At 38.4% G+C, this 23,355-nt stretch overlaps 1 protein-coding gene and 1 long non-coding RNA gene across 3 annotated transcripts in view; one reads left to right on the top strand and one right to left on the bottom strand.

Annotated features, from left to right (window-relative positions):
- The first annotated feature begins 485 nt into the window (after positions 1-485).
- The window catches only part of LOC141367380 (meprin A subunit beta-like), a 43,447-nt gene continuing 20,577 nt past the window's right edge, over positions 486-23,355 (top strand). The window contains exons 1-4 of the mRNA XM_073872724.1: positions 486-618; positions 783-844; positions 968-986; positions 1,359-1,400. Of these exons, the coding sequence (XP_073728825.1) occupies positions 785-844; positions 968-986; positions 1,359-1,400 (121 nt within the window). The 5' untranslated portion in view covers positions 486-618; positions 783-784. The remainder of the gene's footprint in view (positions 619-782; positions 845-967; positions 987-1,358; positions 1,401-23,355) is intronic.
- Positions 16,776-19,058, bottom strand: LOC129425921 (uncharacterized). 2 transcript variants are annotated; one of them, XR_012371717.1, is made up of 6 exons: positions 18,877-19,058; positions 18,482-18,554; positions 18,343-18,406; positions 18,143-18,193; positions 17,738-17,806; positions 16,776-17,231 (listed from the first exon to the last, which is right to left on the bottom strand). It is a non-coding gene; the product is annotated as an uncharacterized lncRNA (long non-coding RNA). The 2 variants fall into 2 exon arrangements; XR_012371716.1 differs by having other exon boundaries at positions 18,343-18,389; positions 18,877-19,056.

Raw genomic sequence — 23,355 nt, 5'->3', positions numbered from 1 at the left:
AAATTAATTGATCCACTTTATCTCAGAGAGACACAGCATTGATCTTAATACGTACTGTATTACCCCCCAGAAAACTTATTGTTTCTATAAAACCAACAGCTCTGATCAAATATTAACAAAACTTTCATTCTAACTTTTAAGCAAGAAAAAAAATACATTTTATTTGATTCTTTTTGATTCTTTTTTGTTATACTGGAACTTCATTTATAATCCTTGCAACCATTTGTTAGCAACTGTAGTACAATCTTTATCTCCAAAAATGTTCTCGCACATAAAAGTGGATTTCATTTAAAATTAACTTTAACTTTAATTGTAACACTTTACAATATGTTTGTATTTGTTAACTGAAACATGGATTATTAAATCCTGAAAACTGTATTTCTTAATATAAAGTGTTACCTATTTAAATTCCTATTTTGTATTTTATTAATATAAAATTATTATATTACAAAATAAATACTAAAAATAGCCTGTGTTTGTCTCATCAGAAGGTGTGGTCTCTGATACAGCAATGTGCATATAGGCAGTGAAATGAGGAAGAACAAAATTACACTGTAAAATAACATGACAAGCAGGAAGAGATTTTATTTGCTTACCTTTACAAACTGAATGTCTGAGGTAGGTTTTATAAATATTTATACATGTATTTTGTTGGTCTTACATGTATTTGGAAAAGTAATTAACTAATGAACTAAAGTATGAAGGATCATAATGATTTTTTTTAAGTTGCTAAACTTATCTGGTACAGATACAGTTAAATAAGATTTCAGTATAATTTGCAGTGATGATGAATATGTGGACCTTTCTTCTGCTGAACTTGGCTTTTTGCTCTCCATCGCCAGTGGTAAGTTTGATAGTCCACAACCTATGTGTTATATAGAGAATGCTATGTAAAACAAAAGTAATGTGTCATGTCGTGTGCACACACAAAACATCTCAATACCGATTTTTACTTTTTTATCCTCAGCCTTTACTAAATGGAACTGGTAAGTGTCTGCTAAATAAACCTAAAGCACAACACAATAGTATGAGTCAATAAAATGTATTGTTAAGTTACTGTAATGTGATTTTAGCAAGTAAAGACTGTGTGTATTTATATGTAATATGTTTATGGCATAATATTGTATTTTATTTTTATCATACTGCTATTCTTTAAATAAGTAGATGTAATGCTCTTGCTATATTACAAGGATTTGAATAAAATCACATATTGACAACTTTCAAGCAAACAAGAATTCGAAGACTTGTTGAAGACTAAAGTACCAATTAGCAGAAGCAATCTTAAAAAGTAACTATTTTACTTTGCTTGTGTGAAATTGTACTAATCTGCATTTTTTTCTCATTTTACTTTCTGTCAGTCATTGAGAGAGAATGGAAGGATATTCCTGAAATAAACAAAGGTAAATAAACTGTATTACGTTAAGAACTCAATTTAATTTTATAAATGTACATTTATGCTTTAGACAGACAATTAAAATATATACACTCACACTAGCCACTTTATTGAGCTCACCTGGTACCAGAATGAACTACCTTTTGCCTTCTAAACTGCTGTAATTCTTCTGTAATTCAACAAAGTGCTGGAAACATTCCTCTGAGATTTTGGTCCATATTGACATGATAGCATTACTCAGTAGCTGTACTTTTTCTTTTGGCCACAAATTTGTGACGTGCTTTATTGTATCAAATTCTGGTCACTGCGGTACAGTAATCTATCATGTTCAATAAACTAGTTTGAGATAATCTGAACTTTTTGACATTTTAGGCATGGTAGGAGGTAGTACATGGGTATATTTTAGACATAAAGAGATGGACGTGGTCAGCATGTTCACTTCTCATGAGTTTAAACCAGTCTGGGCTTAGAAAACAAAGCAAAAAAGGTATAAAAAGCTGTCACTTGCATGGCAGTGGACATATTCATAACCTTTGGTCATTATTCGAAAAACGTGTAAACTATATTTGAAAAACGCTTTGGAAAATTGGGTGCATTTCAATTTTTATTTGTGCATCCTCGTTTCCTTTTCTCGCTGCCTTTCAAACCATTAAGTGAAATGGCATATACTCACTCTCGGTATAAAGCACATTATCTATTATAAAATTATCAAGTTCATGAAAAGCCCAAAATGTTTAACATTAAAACTGAAAAAAAAGAAATTCTTAAAAGTGCTGTAAAATTATTATATGTGTGTATATCACTGATCATTTATATAGATCTCTTACAATAATTTAATGATTAAAACTAAGATATATGCATGTATAAATATGATTTGCACGTGCATCAGGTTTAATCTATAAAACACTTCTGCATATAGGATACACTTGTGTATCCTCACTCCTCGCAGTGCAAATAAAGAATTGAGATGTCCTTCAAGATGACAAAGCTTGAACGGTTTTTCTGGGTCATAGGATGTAGAAACGAGGAAACAAGGAAGCATATTGTGAATCACCCACATGGTCAATAAAACATTTTCCATGAGATACAATTGCCAGGTGCCCCTCCACCCCCAAGTTTTGCAGAGTTCTCTTTACCTCTGTGAGAGGAAAGAACGTCTCGGTTACATATGTAACCCTCGTTCCCGGAAGGAAGGGAACGGAGACGTCACGTCGTGACCGACGAATTGGGAACCGCTCCGCGGCGACCTCTACTTCGAGAAACTATAAAAACGCCAATGAACTTGGCATGCAGGTATTTGCATAATGCAGGCGCCGCCTTGCCAGGTGCGTATATAAGCCGCAGGTGCACAATACCAAATCAGCTATATTATTGCTGAGAAAGCCGAGCAGCAGTGCCCGGCCTGGAAACAGCAATGGAACAGCAAACTGTGGCAACGCGACGTGACGTCGTAGTGACCGACTGAAAGGGAACGTCTCGGTTACGTGACCGACGAATTGGGAATCCCTACCAAAACGTCACTGCAGCTGAACCCTTCCAGTGCCTGCAAAAGCCCTCCACGTAGGGGGCGGAACCTGAGGCGTAGTGCAGAAGGCCGGTCACTACCAGAGATGTATAGTAACGAAGTAGAACTACTTCACTACTGTACTTAAGTACTAAAAGACAGTATCTGTATTCTACTGAAGTATTATTTTTTTCTCCTACTTCCACTTTTACTTCAGTACATATTTTCGATGAGTTTAATACTTTTACTCCCATACATTTTTTATGTGAATTGTGGAGTGTCCTTTAGCTTAAACATTTGAAATAATATAAACAATATTATATTCAAACTTTTGACTGTTTTCTTTAAAAACTACATTACACAATACTTGTACTTTTACTTTCAGTACTTGAGTAGTATATTTAAAAAAAAACTACTTGCAATACTTAAGTACAAAACATGTTTAATACTTTAGTACTTCCACTTAAGTGCTGTGCTTAAAGAGCACTTTAACTTCTACTCAAGTCACTTTTTTGATAGAGCACTTGTACTTTTAGGGTATTTTCACACCTGGTTCGTTTGAGCCCTCCAAACGCTCTCAGATCAGTTCAGGGTGTATATGTGAACAAACCAAGTGATCTCAGACCCCCCTAAAAGGACCCAGAAGTGAACCGAACTCAGACCACGTCAGGAGGTGGTCTGATACGGTTCGCTTTTGGGTTCTTTTGTGGTTCGATTTCTTTTTGATATGTGAAATCAATGAGGTCCTGGTCCGCTTTGCGTGTCGTTTGGACATTGTATCAAAATCAACTGCTGCACAGAAAGCTGGGATCTGAGTTCTTATGAAGTTGTGATGTGAACAAGAAATGGTCTGAGATCACTTCAGTTCTGAAGAGGACCAAAAAAAGAACCGGGTCTTCTTTTGAGTCCACTATATTGTGAACACCAAAAGGACTGAGGTCACATTCAGCTAGTTCCTTTTCTGGTTCACTTTAAGTGAACTGGGTTTGGTTCTTTTAAAATGAACTATATGTGAAAACACCCTTACTCAAGTCTGGGTCCCTAGTACTTTATACATCTTTGGTCACTACCTGTTCCTTAACCCACGATAGTGAACCAGCGAACTGGGGAAGCGACCTAAACTGGGCGAAGCTAGGAACACTGCGGAAGCCATCCCCTAAGAAGGTTTACTGGATGACATAAGAATATGAAACAACCGATGGGTTGCCCATATAGAAGTCTCTGAACAGTACATGGTATGCAGAGAGAGCAGAGCAGGCTCTGCTAAGGGAAAACATGGAGGATTAAAACCCCACAGTCTATACACAGATATGAACCCCACATCAAGGTTATTTTCATAAACAAAAACTGAAACTAAGACTAAAACTATCAGCTAAAAAACATTTTTGTTAACTGAAATAAAATAAAAAATTCATAATAAATGAAAAACTAAAACTAAACTAACAGAGCAACAGTTATTGAAAAACTAACTGAAATAAAATAATAATGATCAAAAATAAGTATTAGTTTTCGTAATTAATAAGATCTCATCCCGTGGCGGAAAATCTTAACAGGCTTTATAATAGACCCCTTAATCGCTTACGTCACTGTGACGTCACCGCTCTAGCTGGAGGCAAAACATAAGAACTCATAGCAGGTGCACTAAAAGTTTGGTTTTGACCAAAAGGTTTTGACTTTAAAATGTCGTCTTGTGTTTTTGGCTGCCAAAATAGAAGTAACAGCACTTTTCGTTCAAAACTAAAGTTTTACCGGATCCCGGCAGACATTCCTTCACAGAAATAAAGAAGACCATTGTGGTTGAATGGACGGAGACGATTGCAAATAATGCTCGTGTTTGCCGTGCACAGTTCATATCAGGTAAAATAATATATCATATGTATTGGTGTGTTGGTCTTATCTAGTACAAATCAGAAAGTTTCTGTTTTATAGGTGATGATAAGTCAACCGTCATTGCACTAGCTACCTTAAATGTTAAACAAACATACAGCGATAGATGTGTGCCATCCTTTGAATGATCTCTTAATATAATCCCCATTGCTAATCATAGTTAATCCAGCGCTAGGTTACATTAGACAATAAGCCTTGACAAAATTCCACAAACCAGCCGAAAATACTTCATATGTAGGAAATATCCAAAACCTGGTTAAAATGTTTCCAATGAGAACAAGATACAAGAACTAACTGTTACAGAGTAAATTTACAAAAATAGCTGTCACGCAGAGTCAGTAACTTTACATATTTGGACAGTTCCGAACCTTCTTCTGCATCTATGTTTAATAAATCCCTCCTAAAACGTCCTAGCTTACGCTTGTCAGCATTGCATCCGCGCCTCTTTTTGCCTCCAATTAATCCCCGCCCACCCGGAGACGTTGCAATGTTTACAAACTTTTAAGGAGTCTTTACTTGTAGACGGCGGTTTATCCATGTGGGGTTAGCTGAGGCTGACAAATTATAGCTGCTTAACTAAAATTACTAAAACTATAACTGAAACTAAATAAAATAAAAACTAAATAGAAATGTGTTTGCAAAATAAAAACTAAACTAAAACTAACAAACCCATTCATGAAACTAACTAAAACTAAACTTAAATTTAAAGCAAAATTGAAAACGATACTAAAATAAAAACAAATTTAAAAAAGCAAAACTATAATAACCTTGCCCCACATAAGGGACAAATGTGGGTGCCTAGCCTACACAGGTTTACAGAGAATCCATCCGTGATAGGCTGACAGCGGATGCTCCGCAACATCGGCCATCAGGGCGGTGGAGGAGAGCAAAAAACAGTTTTTGTGACGTTTTTGCCTCAACGGCCTTCCATAATGGTACAAATGTGCAGCACCAAAATTGAGGCTCCAAGCCGACACACGAGCCGACCCTCTGTGTTCTTTACTGTTTGAAGAGAGAACCCGAGTGGATACCGGCTCGTCAAGAACACTATAGAATCTCGTGAACGTATTAGGTGTCGCCCAGCCTGAAGCTCTACAAATGTCCGTTAGCGAGGAACCGTGAGCCAGTGTCCAAGATGATGCCACACTACGTGTAGAGTGAGCACGTAAATTAAATGGACAAGGCACGTCTTGCTTTTGGTATGCAAGGGCTATAGTGTACACAATCCAATGGGACATCCTCTGCTTGGTGACAGCTTTCCTTTTCTGCTGACCACCATAACAGACAAAGAGCTGGTCTGAAGTCCTAAAGCTTTGCGTTCTGTCTATATACACACGTAGTGCACGAACAGGGCACAACAAAGCCATGGCTGGGTCTGCCTCCTCCAAAGGCAGCGCTTGCAGGTTCACCACCTGATCTCTGAAAGGAGAGGTGGGAACTTTGAGCACAAAGCCTGGCCAGTGTCTCAGTGTTACGTTGGATGCAACGGGCCCGAACTGAAGGCACGAATCGTCGACCGAAAATGCATGCATGTCCCCTATCCTCTTAACAGAAGCCAATGCAAGGAGAGTTAGAGTCTTCATAGTGAGAAATTTAATACTCACAGTATGCAGAGGCTCAAAGAGAGCTTCCTGGAGTGACTTCAGCACCAAGGACAGGTCCCAAGGAGGAATAGAGGGAGGACGCGAAGGATTAAGCCTTCGATCGCCTCTGAGAAATCTAATGACCAGGTCGTGCTGACCCACTGTCCTACCGTTTACGGGTGAATGGTGAGCTGATATTGCAGCGATATTTATGGACCTTAATAGTGGATGGGGACAGCCTATTCTCCAAACGACGCTGGAGATACGAAAGCACAACACTGATCAGGCATTCTAGGGGGTTTTCACGTTGGGAATAACACCAATCGACAAACAGGTTCCATTTAAGCGCGTAAGCCTGTCTCGTAGACGGCGCTCGTGCTGCAGCAATAGTGTTAGGTACCTCTTGCGGTAAATCACTCAGAACCTCTGTGCCATAATGTGCCCCCTTGTTGAGAAAGAAGTTCCTTCCTCAGGGGAATCTTCCAAGGAGGGGCTGTCGCGAGGAGAGAGAGTTCTGGAAACGAACTCCTGGTTGTCCAATACGGTGCAACTAACAGCACACTCTCCTCATCCTCCCAGATTTTGCACAGGGTCTGCGCAATGAGGCTCAATGGGGGAACGCATGTTTGCGCATGTTTCGCGGCCAGCTGTGTGCCAATGCATCCACGCCGAGCGAGTCGTCGGCTAGTGAATAAAACAGGCGACAATGGGCCGCCTCTGGGGAAGCAAACAGATCTATCTGCGCTCTGCCAAAACGTCTCCAAATCTTTTGAACCGCTATGGGGTGGAATCACCATTCGCCAGGGCGCGCAGCTCAAGAGAGCGCATTTGCCTCTGTATTGAGCGTGCCCGGAATGTAAATGGCACGAAGAGACCTCAGATTCTTATGACTCCAGGTGAGGAGGTGACGGGCGAGATGCGGCAGGTGACATGAGCGTAAACCGCCTTGGCGATTGATGTACACAACAGTCGCAGTATTGTCTGTGCGAACTAATACATCTTTGCCCCGTAACTCGTTGCTGAAATGGACGAGCGCAAGATATACAGCCCACATTTCTCGGCAGTTTATGTGCCAATGCAGCTGGGGTATCGTCCAGACCCCCGAAGCCACAAGCCTGTCGTACATGCCCCCCACCCTGTGTTGGAGGCATCTGTGCATACTATTGCATGCCTGGAGACCTGTCTTAGAGGCACATCGGCTCGGAGAAATGCACGGTCCGACCACGGGGCGAAAGTGCGACGCCACGCAGGTGTAATGATAACATGGTGAATGTCGCACAGCCACGGTCTCCTAGGGACTCGGTCATGAAGCCAATGCTGAAGCGGTCGCATATGGAGCAGCACAAGCGGTGTCACAGCCGCAGCTGCTGCCATATGCCCCAGGAGTTTCTGAAATTGTTTCAGCGGGACCGCGCTCTTGCTCTTGAACGTATTCAGGCAAGTCAGAATCAACTGTACACGCACTTCTGTTAGACGAGCTATCAAATCGAGCAAAGTCCAGTTCCATCCCGAGAAAAGAGATTCTCTGCACGGGGCAAAGCTTGCTCTTCTCCCAGTTGACCTGAAGACCCAAACGATCGAGGTGTTTTAGAGTTAAGTCTCTGTGATCGCAAAGCATCTGACGTTTCTGAGCTTTTATGAGCCAATTGTCTAGATTCGTCACACACCTTTCTCTCTCAGGGGTTTTAAAGCCCCCTCCACTACTTTGGTGAATACACGGGGCGAGAGAGAGAGACCAAATGGGAGGACTTTGTACTGATACACTCGCCCCTCGAATGCAAAGCGGAGAAATGGCCTGTGCCGGGGTAGAATCGATACGTGGAAGTACGCGATAGATAATACCTTCAGGTCGATAGATGCGAACCAATCTTTAGAAGAATGCATGGAAATATGCGTTTGGGCGTCAGCATCTTGAATGGCATTCTGTGAAATGCACGGTTCAGCGAACGCAGGTCCAGGATCGGTCGCAAGCTGCTGCTTTTCTTGGGTACAATAAAGTAAGGGCTGTAAAACCCCGACCTCATCTGGGCTGGAGGGACCGGCTCGATCGCGTCCTTCGTTAATAGAACAGCGATCTCCGCACGGAGGACGTGTGCATCTGCAGCTCTCACCGCAGTGAAACGAACGCGGGAGAATTTGGGGGGACGCCGGGAAATTGGATAGCATAGCCGAGACGCATCGTGTGTAAAAGCCAACGCGACGGGCTGGGAAGCTGTTCCCACGCCCCCACACACCATGCCAGGGGGACTAATGGCACGATCGGTGTACCCGCGGGGTGCGCAGCGGAGATGATCGCTGGTGTGTTTGTTTCTGCCACACCAACAGCAGTGTTGTGTGTGGTAACACTCACCTGAGTCCGCTGGTGGGTGGTTGAGCAGGAGAGGCTCTGCTGGAGACACCTCAAGCCACTCGATGCACCCTCTGGCGAAGGAGGAGGAGGAAGACGATGGGTTATGAGCCCGTAACCGTCTCCTACGTACCTCTGAGAAGTCGGAGAACGAGGGGGGGTTATGAGCCCGCTCATGCCTCCGGAACTCATCTGAAGACCTGGAGATGAAAGTGGAATTCGCTTTTTCTGTGACTGAGTGGGTGCCTACTGAAAAGTCGGCGAAACAGAAACAAAATGATACCAAGGATTCCCCAACTAGCCCTCCTCCGGTGGGGGGAGTGGTGCCTTCACCATCTCACGAAGAGCGTTCCCTTCCATCTCCAGGTCGCCCGTCTCAGGGCTGCTTCAACTTTCTTTTCCACCCTTTGAAGTGGGCTGAGCGGGCGGGGCGGACTGCTGACTACCAGTTCCTCCTAGAAGGGCCCAGGGGAACTATATTATATTATATTATATTATTATATTATATTATATTCTCTGAAGACAAAGCACTGCTACTTGGGCGGAGTGATTTGCACAACTCTGACCGAAATCTCTGCTCCTCACCAGGTGCTTCTCGGGTGCTGCGAGCAAATCACTCCACCCATGTAGCAGTGCTTCGCCTTCTGAGGATATAGTTCCCAGTATGTATACTGTTAAAAGATAGCTGTGTTTCATATGACCTTGTTATTTGTACACGGTGTGACTATACAAATCACAACACATAAATAGAAAATGTTTGCGTTATTTTGTCACTTATTGGGAGCAGTTTGCCAGCTGGAGCAATTCACTTCCAGACTTTGTGCTAAGCTAAGATAGCGAGGGCTGCGCCAGACAGAGTTACAGAACGCACAGAGGTGAGAAAGGTATGTATGGACTTATCTAACTCTGAGGAATACGGTGAATAAGCTAAATTCCCCAAATCGGGGCGTGTTCCTTTAACATATTATTAACATTATACTTTTGTTTGTTTTTAAAAATGTTATGTCTGCATACATAATAAATATAGATTATACATATAGCCTAATATGATTCATACTGTAAAAAGTAATTGACTTACCATTAAAAAAAAATAAAGATACATTACATAAATGCACACATATACATCTCAGTAGCCATTACAACTTTCAATCTAAACAAAGAATAAATGTATAATGTGATAAAAATGCTATAAAAACACTACACTACATGGAAACATGAGGGAACAGACTTCGACACAACATCGGCCGCGAAGCCGTTTAGTCCATGCCAATTTTTTTATTCGGCAACACTTAAACCCTTTTGACATTGCCTGACGTGGTTAGAAAAACTCCCAAGACAACTCATTATGAAGCTGCTGGACCTTCTCAGAACATATTCTGTATCTACTGTAACTATCTCTCTCTGTTCATTGTAGATAGGTTGCTTTTTATTGAAAACATTAACCAATAGTAAGCAATACCGCATTAAACAGAAGTAACTGCAGCTGCTTGCAAATCAATTCTGATTGTAAAGTACCTTAACATTAGAATAAAAGTGTATTACATAATTTTTAGAAGTCGTTAAACTCATGTCAAAAAACGGCACAAGTGGCACAACGTGATAAGGAGGGTGGATGATTAGCGAGGGATACCCGGTTCGTCTACCCGTATTACTGACAATTTGATAATTTAATTAATAGTCTATATTTTACGGATACCTTAAACTATGTTAAAATAAATGTTACTGGAATAATTTGAGTAATGTTCCATTTGTATAGAACGTGTTGTCTTTCTTAATGCCGCAATGCACCTTCGCGTGAAGTGCAAAATCAATCCCTGAGCGATCAATCGCAAATAATTCAGCACCTTCACTTGGGACAGCGCCATTGTTACGTCGAACTTAGAGGCAGCGTGTTAAGAAGCTTCCTAAGGGACACTTCGGGGAACACACTTAGGAACATAAACAACTTGGTAAGATATATCTTTTTGAGTCTTCTTAGCCCGCTAAGAGTGAGCGTTATCGGGAAACTGGGCCATGATTCCTCAAAATTGTACTTATGTACTGTACTCAAATAAATGTACTCTGTTACTGTCTGGCTCTGCACATGGCCATGGGAAGTGAGGTTACTGAGAGTGCTGCAGCATCCCTGGCATGTCAACATTGTCCACATGCATTTTGCTATTGTGGTTTTGCTATAGGCATACATAGTATGTTAAATGTTTGAGTCTCCAGCTAAGGACAGTTTGTTATCTACAGTGGCCTTATTGACTCTCCAACCGTGTAAAAAAATGTGTCACAGCTTCCAATTGCGACATCTCATAGGGAGGTAGACCGGGAGATGTAATGCACACATTGAACTACGGATGAGAAAAAGAGAGATTAGGTGCCCATGATAGAAAAAGAGGAAAGATGAGGAGGAACATGCAAAAAAGTATGTATGCAGCTTTCTCATCTCAATATAAGTATAGTATAAAACGCTAAAAAGAGAAAAGAGCAACGACACAAAACAAAAACAAAAACAGAGAAATTAAGAAACTCTGATAGAAGAAGACAACACTACTGACATAAGAAAAAACAATGAGACTAATCTTCCGCAGCCAGCTACAACATCAGCTGCAAAGCTTTGTGTATCTATCGAGACATCCTTGTCCTTGCCCACTTTAGGCATGCTGAATTTGCCACCTCCTTTAGCCAGCACTTCTGAATCACGTGATGATGATACAACTGATACAATCCAGCGGTTTTCTCCAAGTACATCCACTAATGTTACCTGTTGGGACCCTAATGTCAATGAGGAATTGCTTTTGCATTGTTACTGGGTTAGTAGGGCATGAAAGCATCCGTTATGTCAAAATAAAGATTGCATGCATTTCTGGCATAGTTTGGATTTCAACGACAATGCAGGCTCTGTTGTCACCTGCTCTAAAATAATCCATCCTTTTACCATGGGCTTCCCTGAGGGACAACCTGTTTCGCATGATCAAGGTCACACACAAATACTTTGTGCCCTAGTATTGTAAAAGAAACAATGATTACTTTCCCAAAAAGGCCATTGTTGCCCTTTTACTGCATGTTCAGGGTTATGCGCACTTCGTGCCCTAAGAATATGGAAAGATGTTGGGTTTCTGTCTCAAGGCCTGAGGTTAGGTGTGGTCTGTCGCCACAAGACATTAATGACAGATGCATCTCTTTCAGGCTGATGATCGGTTATGGAAGGCCAAGAGGGACAAAAATGTCCCATCAACTAAATGTATTTCAACAACAATGCATGTCTGGTTGTCGTCTTCTTGTATAGAATTCATCCTTTAACCATGGGGTTCCCTGAGGGGCAACCCATTTTGCATGATGAAGGTCACACGCAAATGCTTTGTGCCTTAGTACTGTGGAATAAACCATGGTTCCATTCCCAATAAGGCCAGTGTTGGAGGCTCAGGGTTATTGCATCAAGCTTATAACAAATGCAACCCATTATGACTGGGAAGTGGCTATAGGGTCAAAATTTATTTAAAGTGACACCATGTAATTTTCAACCTTCATAATAAATTTTCAAGACCCTTGTGATAGTACATCGACTTTAAATAGGTTGAATGACATGTCTACCATAGCCTGACAGGGTCTGTATCACTTTTACTCGTATTTTAAAACTTAGGGTTTCTGGTAGTAACCAGAGCACAAAAAAAACCTACAAAATTCGACAGCTTTACAGCATATGTCACTTCCTCCACACAATTTGTTTTTAACGTGAATTTTGCTGGAGGCTACTTAAGGAGTGTAGAGAGCAGTTTCTATTATGTGACTCTGTGGCACAGTCTTTAGTGTCACGGACCTATGACACGGGCGACCCGGGTTCGATTCCCCTTTAAGGCAATTTTTTATATAAACTGTTGATTCATACATAAATGCGATGTTCTTTATAAATTACGGCGATTATATTGCATATAGTTCCCTGTATTCAGATGCTGTGTTCACGTATTTACCTTTTTTTTACTGTGTGTATGATATTTACATTACAATCCAGGATGCTATAGCACTCAAACTTGCTCACAGTGTAAAACCAAACCCTATTCATTCACCAATCAGATCCGAGCGTTTCTCTCTTCCTCATTTGCTGCGTTCCGCTGTCACTTGCGTGACGTATTACAAAGCGGCAGACCTAAACGCATCGGTTTACTTGGATTTGGAGCGATTTTCACACAAAAAAGAGGAATAACGAGCGCCATTGCGGAAAATCCTGGTGGCGAGGGAGAGAGAGACGATGCAACAATATTTGTTTGGAAAAAGGCAAGGAAATACGTCTGGTCGTTTCTGAATTGGAAGGCTGCAGCCTCCGGAGGTCAAATATGCAGGCTGCACACGTCATCAAGCCTAGGTTATTAAGGTAAACTGAGCATTACATTCGCAAGTCATAAGCATACTGCAACAATTTACGATTAACTAAGTATAATAGTCAACTTTGTAATTGTTAATATTGTGAAATAAGACAGTCTTGATGACGTATACAGCTTAGAAATACGACATCCGGAGGCTGCAACCTTCAGATTGAGAAATGGCTTCTGCCACGGCGAGTTCCTCATCAGAAAGTTGTAACATGACTGCGTTTCTCCCTGTTGTCTCAAAATGTTGATCATTTAGCATTTTAAATGTTTAGTTTTTAGTTTAGTTTTAAGGTTGGCCAGTTCCTTTCCTTTGCGACAGTGCTGCGGCGCTTGTGGGCTCTAGGGGCGCTAGAAGTGAGAAATACGTGTCTAGCACCCCCTAGTGGCCAAAAAGTTTTGTGGTGTCCCTTTAAGTCCACAGGAAGCAGACATTCTGTTGAGGAATTTGTGGTCTCAGGTGAGGGGCACTGTGTTTCACCCCAGCCAAGAGCGAATGAGTTTGTGGGTCTAGCCTCTGAGGGGGACAGACTCATAGAAATGAGATTCTCAGCCGAGGTTGTGCAGACTATTTTACCTTCCAGAACTTACTCCACCAGGAAATGATACGCATTAAAATAGAAGCTTTTTGTTGTTTTGTGCCAGGAGCACTCATATCACCCAGTTAACTGCCCTGTAGGTTCAGTTCTGGAGTTTCAACAGGAACGGTTCACAGCAAGGCTGTCTTCTTTGATCATAAAGTTTTTTTGTGGCAGCTATATTTGCTTTCCACACCTTAGTGGTTGGTCACTTGGATGCTGAGGCCTATGGGTCATTGCAGGATCTCTGCATGGGATCTGTCCTTGGTGCTGGAGGGCTTATCAGGGGCTAGTGTTGTTTTTGGCACCCTGTTTTAATTTTAGTTTTAGTCTAGTCTTTGTGTCAAACTGTCATTTTAGTTTTATTTTTCTTTCATACTCTTTTTAGTCTAGTCAACTAAAAGTCTGGGAATTTTAGTGTTATTTTAGTCAGACTTATACATGACTATTTTTGTCTAGTTTTAGTCAGTTAAATTGTATTTTAGTATCTTTTTAGTAATGCGGACACACACACGGACACACACGGACGGACACACACACACACACACACACACACACACACACACACACACACACACACACACACACACACACACACACACACACACACACACACACACACACTTTCTAAAAACAGACAATTTAAAATGCATCAAAAACTACAAAAAATTCTACTATATGAAATAATATTTATTTTTAATGTCCTTTCTAATGTTTATATATACATAAATTCACAAAATGTATCACTAAAGTACTGATGTTGAACAGTTGGCCACATTCAGTGAAATAAATGGGTCTCTATGGGCCTCTGCTGGTCGAAGTGATTTATTTCCTAAACTGTAACCATAAAACTGTTTTTTTTTTTCTAAACACCAAATGGCTGAATTCAACATCTAGATCAATATCTAAAAAAAAATTATATCAAATTCAGATCATTTATGTGAATTTTTCACAGTATTACAGTTTTTTCGATTGCTAAACGCCAGTGGGCACAACTGGAGTCACATGTGCAAAACTCTAACTATACAGTCTGCACAGCAGCAGTTCATGTGGACCAAACTCTAGTTCGTTTTTTCATTGCTTGAACACAGTTTTCAAAACTTTACACACTTATCCCATGACTTTAACCACAACCTGCACAACACTGTGGATTTACAGCACGTTGTTCAAATGCTAACACACTGCTGTCAAAACTGTGAATCATACATTCAAAACAGAAAAGATTTCAGCTTTGTGCCTTTCAAACACTGCTGATTGCAATTTCATATAAATATAAATTCCAATTTCATATATATTTTTTATTTATATATAATATTACCTTTCATGTACTTTAAGTTTCTACCTTTTTTTCTCATTACTGTAATTCCGTAAATTACTACAGACAACTGAAGCAAACTGCAAATTTTCATTTACCTTAAAAATTATGATGTTCTAAAAAAAATAATGTGATAAATCAATAAATAAATCATTCTTTAAAGAAAACATTACTTGGTGTGACATCACTGAAATTGTTAAAACTGTAAAGATATAAAGTTAGTATTTTGTGTATTGGTGTTTGATGTTAGTGTTTTTCCTCTCATTGTGGTGTGAGTGACAGTGTGTGTTATCTCAGTGAGGGTTGTGTTTAGTGTTTGGCTGCACGGAGCTGTTTTGAGCCATGTGTTTAGAGTTGTGCTCAGGTGACTTTTGGTAGTGCAGACTGTAGTTAGAGTTTTGCACATGTAGCTCCAGTTGTGCCCACTGTCATTTAGCAATCGAAAAAAACTGTAATGTATAGATGGGAAGTAAATGAAAAAAAATATACATTATTTGTATCATTAAAAATGTATATATTTTTTGTAATCACTCTTTTAATCTCTGGGGTCATTTTACCCCCAAGGAACTATAACGTATACAGGAAAATCGGACCATTAAACCAAACAAACATGAACCGGAACTAAGGTTCAGACCAGACGCTTATCGCGTCACCGCACATGCGCCCGATGAATCGGTCTATAGAATTATTTACATTTTTTAGATTATCATTATCAAAAATTATCATTACCGCAACATGATATTACATTAAATATACGCATTTACAAACTCATGTTTCAGTATTGAGAACTAAAAAGTTGTCTAGGTACTATGACAAACTAAATTTATTTTATCTGGAGAGAAAAAATAAGAACTGCTTACCTGGTAGCCATCTTGAGTGTTTTTTAATGTTAGTTCATTGAGGGCTTAAATAATGACTGAAAATTGTTGCGGATTACATTTATATTCCTTATTATTGTCTCTACATTTACCAATGGTCACCAAATATTACATGTTTCTTTACTGTAAATGTTTATAGTATAACATGCACTGAAGCTTTTTTTTTTTTAGATTTTTTAATTATAAATATTTTCAACCTAAATCTAAATCCAGTCATGGACACGTTGTGGTAATGAAAATGTTCCCCTTAAATGTGAAAAAAAAAAAACTAAATTGGTTTGTATGATGTCATTTGAAATCATGTGCAAAATAGTACATGAAGAGATGTTTGTAACTGTATGCTTCTAAATATAGCTCTTGAGCGTACCACCACCTCTCCGTGCACCCAGAACGTGCTTTTAGCGTACCGGAATGTTAATTTGCACATCTGTTTAAAAATCAGAGGTTTAATTTAAGCCTTTGGCTGCGCTGCCGCTTTTCAGAGCGCCCTGCACAATGTACGCTTCCTAATTCGTCCCACCGAGAGCAGAGACAACTGGCCCATGTCTCTGCCAGATAATAGCCCATAATTGGCCCAAACCTGGGCCAGAACAGGTTCTAACATCGGTACCAGTTCTCAGCCATAGGTCAACCATATTAAAACCAGCATTTAACCAGAACTTCCAAAACTGAGCCATAACTCAGCCTAATTTTGCCCAAATTATATTAATAAATAAATCACACGAAAAATTACTTTCAAATTGTTTGCCTTTTTATTAATCAATAGCACACAAGTCAATATAACACTACAACATTGTATGTGTTAAAACTCTTCTAGTATAAACTGCCAGCATAAACAAAAATACTAGTTTGTTCAAATACATTATTGGCATGAATCTAACACCAACAACTTAAATTACAAAGCAATTTCATCCTTAGTAAACAAACAAAAGTAATAAAAAAAAAAAACTTTTTGACAGTTACATTGATGTGTGAAATGTAGTTTGCCCAAATTGCCAGCTATACACAAATACAGAAGTTCATTGAAATTAATATATTAGCATGAATAGAAATTTTAATGAATTACCATGGATAAATACAAGTTTAAACCAAACTGAACTTAAAAGTTAGTTAATTAGAAACTTCATGTGTATGTGAAACCAACTCTACAGCCAGCCAGCAAAGATACAAGTTTCAGTTAAAGTATTAGCATGAATCTAACTTAGGTAATTTCAAATAAAACGAAAAATTAAAACAATACAATTCATAAAGAAAAAAAATCAAACACTAATAATAATCTATGTGTATGACAAAGTGTTCCTATTCAGGATTGTCCTCAACAAGAAGTACTGCTTTCCAGCCTCTCTTTTCTTCTCAGCTCCTCTTTCCATAGATGTAAACATTACAGCAGCCCACTGTTATATAAAAGAAAACAAATGCAAATCAATTATTGTTATGAAGCAAAAGCCATATAATAAAGTAATTAAAAGCACAATGATATACTTTAAAACAAACAGTGGTTACACTTTGTTTTGATAGTCCACTTTAGACATTCTACTAACTATGAATAACTTCGCAACTACATGTCAACTAACTTTCAATAATTTGCAACTATACGTCAACTAACTGTCATTAGAGTATTAGTAGACTGTAAGGGTTAGGATTAGGGAAGAGGTTTGGGTTAGTGGAATAAGTTGACATGCACTTGCAAAGATACTTCTAGACAGTTGAATGTCTGTTGAGATATCATCGCAATCAAGTGTTATTAGATATTAAGCAGACGGTTTACTAATTATCTAAAGATTGGTAGTTGATAAGTAGTTGATAAGCAGTTGCAAAGCTACTCACAATCAGCAAAATGTCCAAAGTGGGCTATCGAAATAAAGTGTTACCCAAACGGTTAGAGAATTAGAAGAGTAACCGTTTTAGGATGAACTGCTTCTGTTTTCTTCCTCAAGTTGCTTTGGATGAAAATGTCTGTGCTGAATGTCTATATAAAATGAAACCTAGCTTAGACCTTAAAGAGGTACTTTTTCATTTAGATACAGAGCAAATGAGATATGTTCTAAGCATGTATTTAAAATATATTATATTAGGAATATCCCCATTATTAGTTACCAAGACAATTAAGTCAAATCAATATAAATGAAAGAGAGAAGAACCATATACTGCATGACTAATGTCTTCACAATTGCTGTCATACTTTGTCCACCTATGAGAAATTCAGCTTTGCAGATATAATTCTAAAGATTTGTCAAGTATTGATTTTGGAAGCAAACAAATTAACATTAAATTAAATGGTGGCCCTGATGTACTGTCAACTAACCTGAATGTCACCTCCTCCTTTCCTGTCAGCATCATTGTCCCACCTCTTTACCTGAAGCAAACACAGCAGATGATTAACAGAAAATAATTTCACAGTATTCCATATATTCAAAATATTTGTATTTTTACAATTTTCCTTGGTATTCAACAATGCATTCGGGTAACTAAATTAATGTTAGGCTATGGTCAGTTCTTACTCACCTAATGAATGAAACCACTGTCCAGCCCTCTGTATTTATCAGCTTTCACTGAAATCACAATGTGACTATTTAGCCTTATAGAGAAATCTTTTGATATATAAACACAAAGATGCAAACATGAGCCTCAATATTTAATTTACCTTGATGTGTCTATTGGAATATACACACCCCATCATCCTTCATCCTTCTTGTCCCACTCCAGAGTCTTCGTGTCTTGATGAACAACACAGACACAATTTCACCAAAAAAGAAAATTAAACGTTACAGAAATACATTTTTAAATATGTTTTTATATAAATGTTCTAACATCAGGAAGACCAGATAACCAAATTCGATTACTTCATTATAATATGACCACAGTTATTTTTAACCTGATAGAAAACAGCTAATTTAATATCAATATAACGTTAATTGTCACACATACGTTAAACACGAATCACGTAAACGTTTGCATCCCTTAATACGTTTGTTAGACATTTAAACAAAAACATTTTTATGATTGGAAAAGTTTAAATATTTAAGTTCAGGTACTTACTGGTTATCTTTCATCCTGCTGCCTTTGAAATCTGTGTCTTCTTCTTCTTCTGGTGTTTTATGGCGGTTTGGCAAACCAACGAAAAAGGTGCATTACCGCCACCTACTGATCTGGAGTGTGGAGTGAGCATAGATTTGGAAGAAAGAAATGCAAAAAAAAAAAGAAAAAAAAATTATTTAAAACCTAAATTCTGTTTATTATTCCTATGTTTTTCAAATATTTAAATAACACTTCTTGAATTCTTGATTGCCTACCCTCTTTTCCTAACAATACTTTTAAAGAAAAATTTTCAACTCCCATACATCGTAATTCTTGTATTAATTGAAATCTCTCCCTTTCATATGCAGAACACTCCTTAATAATATGTATTACTGTTTCTAATTCTCCACACTTGTCACATTCTCCCGATTCATGTTTACCTATTTTAAATAGACTATAGTTTAATGCTGTATATGTCCAATTCTTAGTCTTGAGATAATGACATCCTTCTTTCTATTTCCATACCACTTCCTCCCATTTCCAACATTCTCCTGTATCTGATAGAGATGTCTTCCTTTAGTTTCATTATTCCACATCTTTTGCCATTTCTTATTTACTTCAAATGAAATCACTCTCTTGAATTCTGTTTTACTCAAAGCTACCTTAATATCTATTTGTGCATGATCTAAAGTATGGAATGATATTCCGGACATTATTCAAAAGAAATTGCAAATGGTATTTGCAATTGCGTTTCCTACTTGTGGGTGTAAATATTCAAACGCAAATGCAAACTGTTTGCATTTCCGTTTACGCGAACGTACAATACAGTGTTTCCCATACATTGATTTATTTGTGGTGGCCCACCACAGAATCAACACTGGCCCCCACAAATAGAATTTTCATGATTCCCATTTACATTTTTATTTCACCATTTAAAACAGCTTAATTCAGTTTAAAATATAATTTGATATATAATACAGATCAAATACAGATACAGATCAAAGAGTAGAAGTGAAACATATTTCAGGTGCCAACACTAGATCCAACGCAAACACAACATGATGACATCACATATATGCTAATTAGCAGGTGACGTCATCACCACCACAGTCTCCTCAAAATCCTGTGGGAAACACTGCAATATATGCCAAATTTCAAATGTAAAATCAAAGTCCATTTGCAATTGAATTTCCTATGTCTTTCGAGTTATGACCCTGCCATATTTCAATCTCAATTGCAATTCATCATTTGCTATTTCACTTCCTCTAGCGTCGCATACTGATCTTGCCAAAACTCAAATGAAATCGCAATCCTCTTTGCATTTGCGTTTCCAATGCCTGTACTTAAAGGGATACTTCACCGATTTAGCATTCAGCTTTGTATCTGTAGAAACCCGGCAATATTACTGAATGACCATGTTTCCCTCCCTCATTTCCCCCTGAGAGGAGAGATATCTGCATTTTGGTTCTGCAAAAAAGTCCTCCGATGATGTAATATGACGATTTTTGCATCATCGGAGGACTTTTTTGCAGAACCAAAATGCAGATATCTCTCCTCTCAGGGGGAAATGATGGAGGGAAACATGGCCATTCAGTAATGGGTTTCTACAGATACAAAGCTGAATGCTAAATCGGTGAAGTATCCCTTTAAACTGGTCAATCAAAGTGTTGGGGTGGGGTTATATTATAGGGCGTGTTTGGAAGCGACGTCACTCACAGTCGACCACGCTTCATTGCACTTAAACAGCCACAAGGGGGAGCACAAGAAAACCTAAAATGATAACGCAGAAAATTTTTATACGTTAAATTATATATTACCTCAGTTATATTGCCGCAATTATAAACCAGATAAGCACCGTTTCAAAAGTTTGAGTTTTATGAATTAAATGAACGCATCTTCATTAATTGATTATTGACCTTCAATTGATTTTGTCAGTAATAATATGGCAGAATGTTTTGACAATATCTCATGTCAAACGCTATAAGTGTATTATTAGAAGTGTATCATAAGTGCATTATAAACACTTGTGTTTTATTAGAAAAGGTATTATTTTATAAATCAGTCAATGAAGTATGCTAAATGATATTTCGATCAGAAAAATAATATATGAACATTTAGCTGACTTATTGACTAAATGTATTATAAAATTAATGCAGTCTATTATGTATCAAAATATCATATAACCTACATTTCTTCAAAAGGTTAACAAATATTTTGTAACCTTGGTATTTTTAGTAAAACAATATAAAAATGTTAATCTGTCTGACAAAACAAAGAGTGGTCGGTGGCTCAACGGAGTCAGCAACGAGTGACAGCGAGTCGGAAGACGAGCAGTCCAATAGTTCCCCTTACGAAAATTAACCATGGTTTTATTGTGACAAAAGTGTAGTAACCATGGTTTTTGTGTATTGATACCTATCAGCAAAACCATGGTTTAACTATGATTTTTGAAAACCATAGCTGTCAAAACCATGTTTTTTAAATGTAGTAAAACCATGGTTAATTTTCGTAAGGGTCAGGTTCAGCATGAGATGTTTCTCGTCATTAATCGTATTGTATGTGGACTGATGCTCTAGAACCCTGAAGAAAGAATATTTATTGAAGGAGAACCAAGAAGCGGGTGTTTTTTGTTCTCAGTTAAAACGCATTAAGCCAGTCCCCGTCCTTCCATAACCAATCACTATTAAAATAAAATGTTATTAGCATGAATTAAAGTAATGAACCCACATTTACTTGATACTTCACTAGCTCATATCACATCTGATTAACACAGAATGAGCTCTTTTTTTATTAAAATGCTTTAAAATGGCATCTTTCTTTACTAGCAAGTTAATGCAAGTTTATGCAAGTTAATAAACAGTGCTTAAGCTTATTTGATTAATTGCTGAAATACAACTGAGGTAATATATAATCCAATGTATAAAACATTTTCTGCGTCGTAGTTTTGGCTTTTCTTGTGCTCCCCCTTGTGGCCGTTTGGGTACAGTGAAGCGTGGTCGGCTGTGGGTGACGTCGCTTCCAAACACGCCCTATGGTAGAACCCCACCCCAACACTGTGATTGACAAGTTTAAGTACAGGCATTGGAAACGCAAATGCAAAGAGGATTGCAATTTCATTTGAGTTTTGGCAAGATCAGTATGCGACGCTAGAGGAAGTAAAATAGCAAATGATGAATTGCAATTGAGATTGAAATATGGCAGGGTCATAACTCGAAAGACATTGGAAATTCAATTGCAAATGGACTTTGATTTTACATTTGAAATTTGGCATATATTGTATGTTCGCGTAAACGGAAATGCAAACAGTTTGCATTTGCGTTTGAATTAAGTCACAGTTTTTACACCCACAAGTAAGAAATGCAATTGCAAATACAATTTGCAATTCCTTTTTAATATTGTCCGGAATATCGTTCCATACTAAAGCTTTCTTTGCTAGCAAATCTACTACTTCATTACCATCCACACCCACATGAGGCACCCACAGGAAATGTACCTCCATCCTTAACTGCCTGATTCTAAACAGACTTTGTAATATTTCAAATATTAAGTCTTGCCTTGATTCTGATTTTCCACTTTTTAGACTAGTGAGAGCAGCCATTGAGTCACTACATATCACAGTTCTTTCTGGTTGGACTTCTTCAATCCACTGTAGAGCTATTATAATAGCTAAAAGTTCGGTAGTAAAAACTGACACTTGATCTGATAGTCTTTTTACAATGTTTGTCTTAAAAGCAGGAATATATACTGCTGCTGCCGTTCTTTCAGACTCTGGATCCTTAGAGCCATCAGTGAATACCTGTAGTACAGCATAATACTCTTGTGTAATATACTGTTGAACTACCAGCTCAGTTGGTAAGCTCATCTCCAAATTTTCCAATATTTTGTGAATTTGTAAATCTATTGAAGGCATTTGAAACAGCCAAGGGGGAATTGCTGGTATAGCAACAGAAGGAGCTATTACATGATCTTTCAACTCCAAATTGTTTATCTCTTTCCTTACCACCCAACCGAAACTAGTTATTTCTTTATATTCATACTCCCAACAATCTTTCAAAAGTGCTCTAACTGGATGATTTTCCTGATGTCCCTTTACACCGTACAAATACCTTTGTCTCAGCTGGAGCCTCAGCCTACGCATTTCTATAGGCAGTTCTCCCATTTCAACTTGTAGTGAAACTATCGGGGATGATCTAAATGCACCACAACATATTCGCAAAGCTTGATTTTGAACAACCTCAATCTTTTTAAGTAATGTTTTGTTCGCAGAACTGTATACTAAACATCCATAATCAATGTTTGACCTAACCACAGCATAGTAAATTCTTTTTAATGACTGACACGTTGCCCCCCAATCAGCTCCTGACAAGCACCTTAACACATTTATTCCTTTTTTGCATTTTTCTATCAATTTCTGAATGTGAATTCTAACATTTAATTTAGAATCCATCCACAAACCCAAAAACCTTATAACATTTACTTGTTCCAGCTTATACCCATACA

The sequence above is a fragment of the Misgurnus anguillicaudatus genome, chromosome 10 (genome assembly GCF_027580225.2).
Source record: "Misgurnus anguillicaudatus chromosome 10, ASM2758022v2, whole genome shotgun sequence".
Lineage (NCBI taxonomy): Eukaryota > Metazoa > Chordata > Actinopteri > Cypriniformes > Cobitidae > Misgurnus > Misgurnus anguillicaudatus.
Note: the sequence above shows the minus strand (reverse complement) of the source record. Positions and strands in the feature narration are given on the sequence as shown.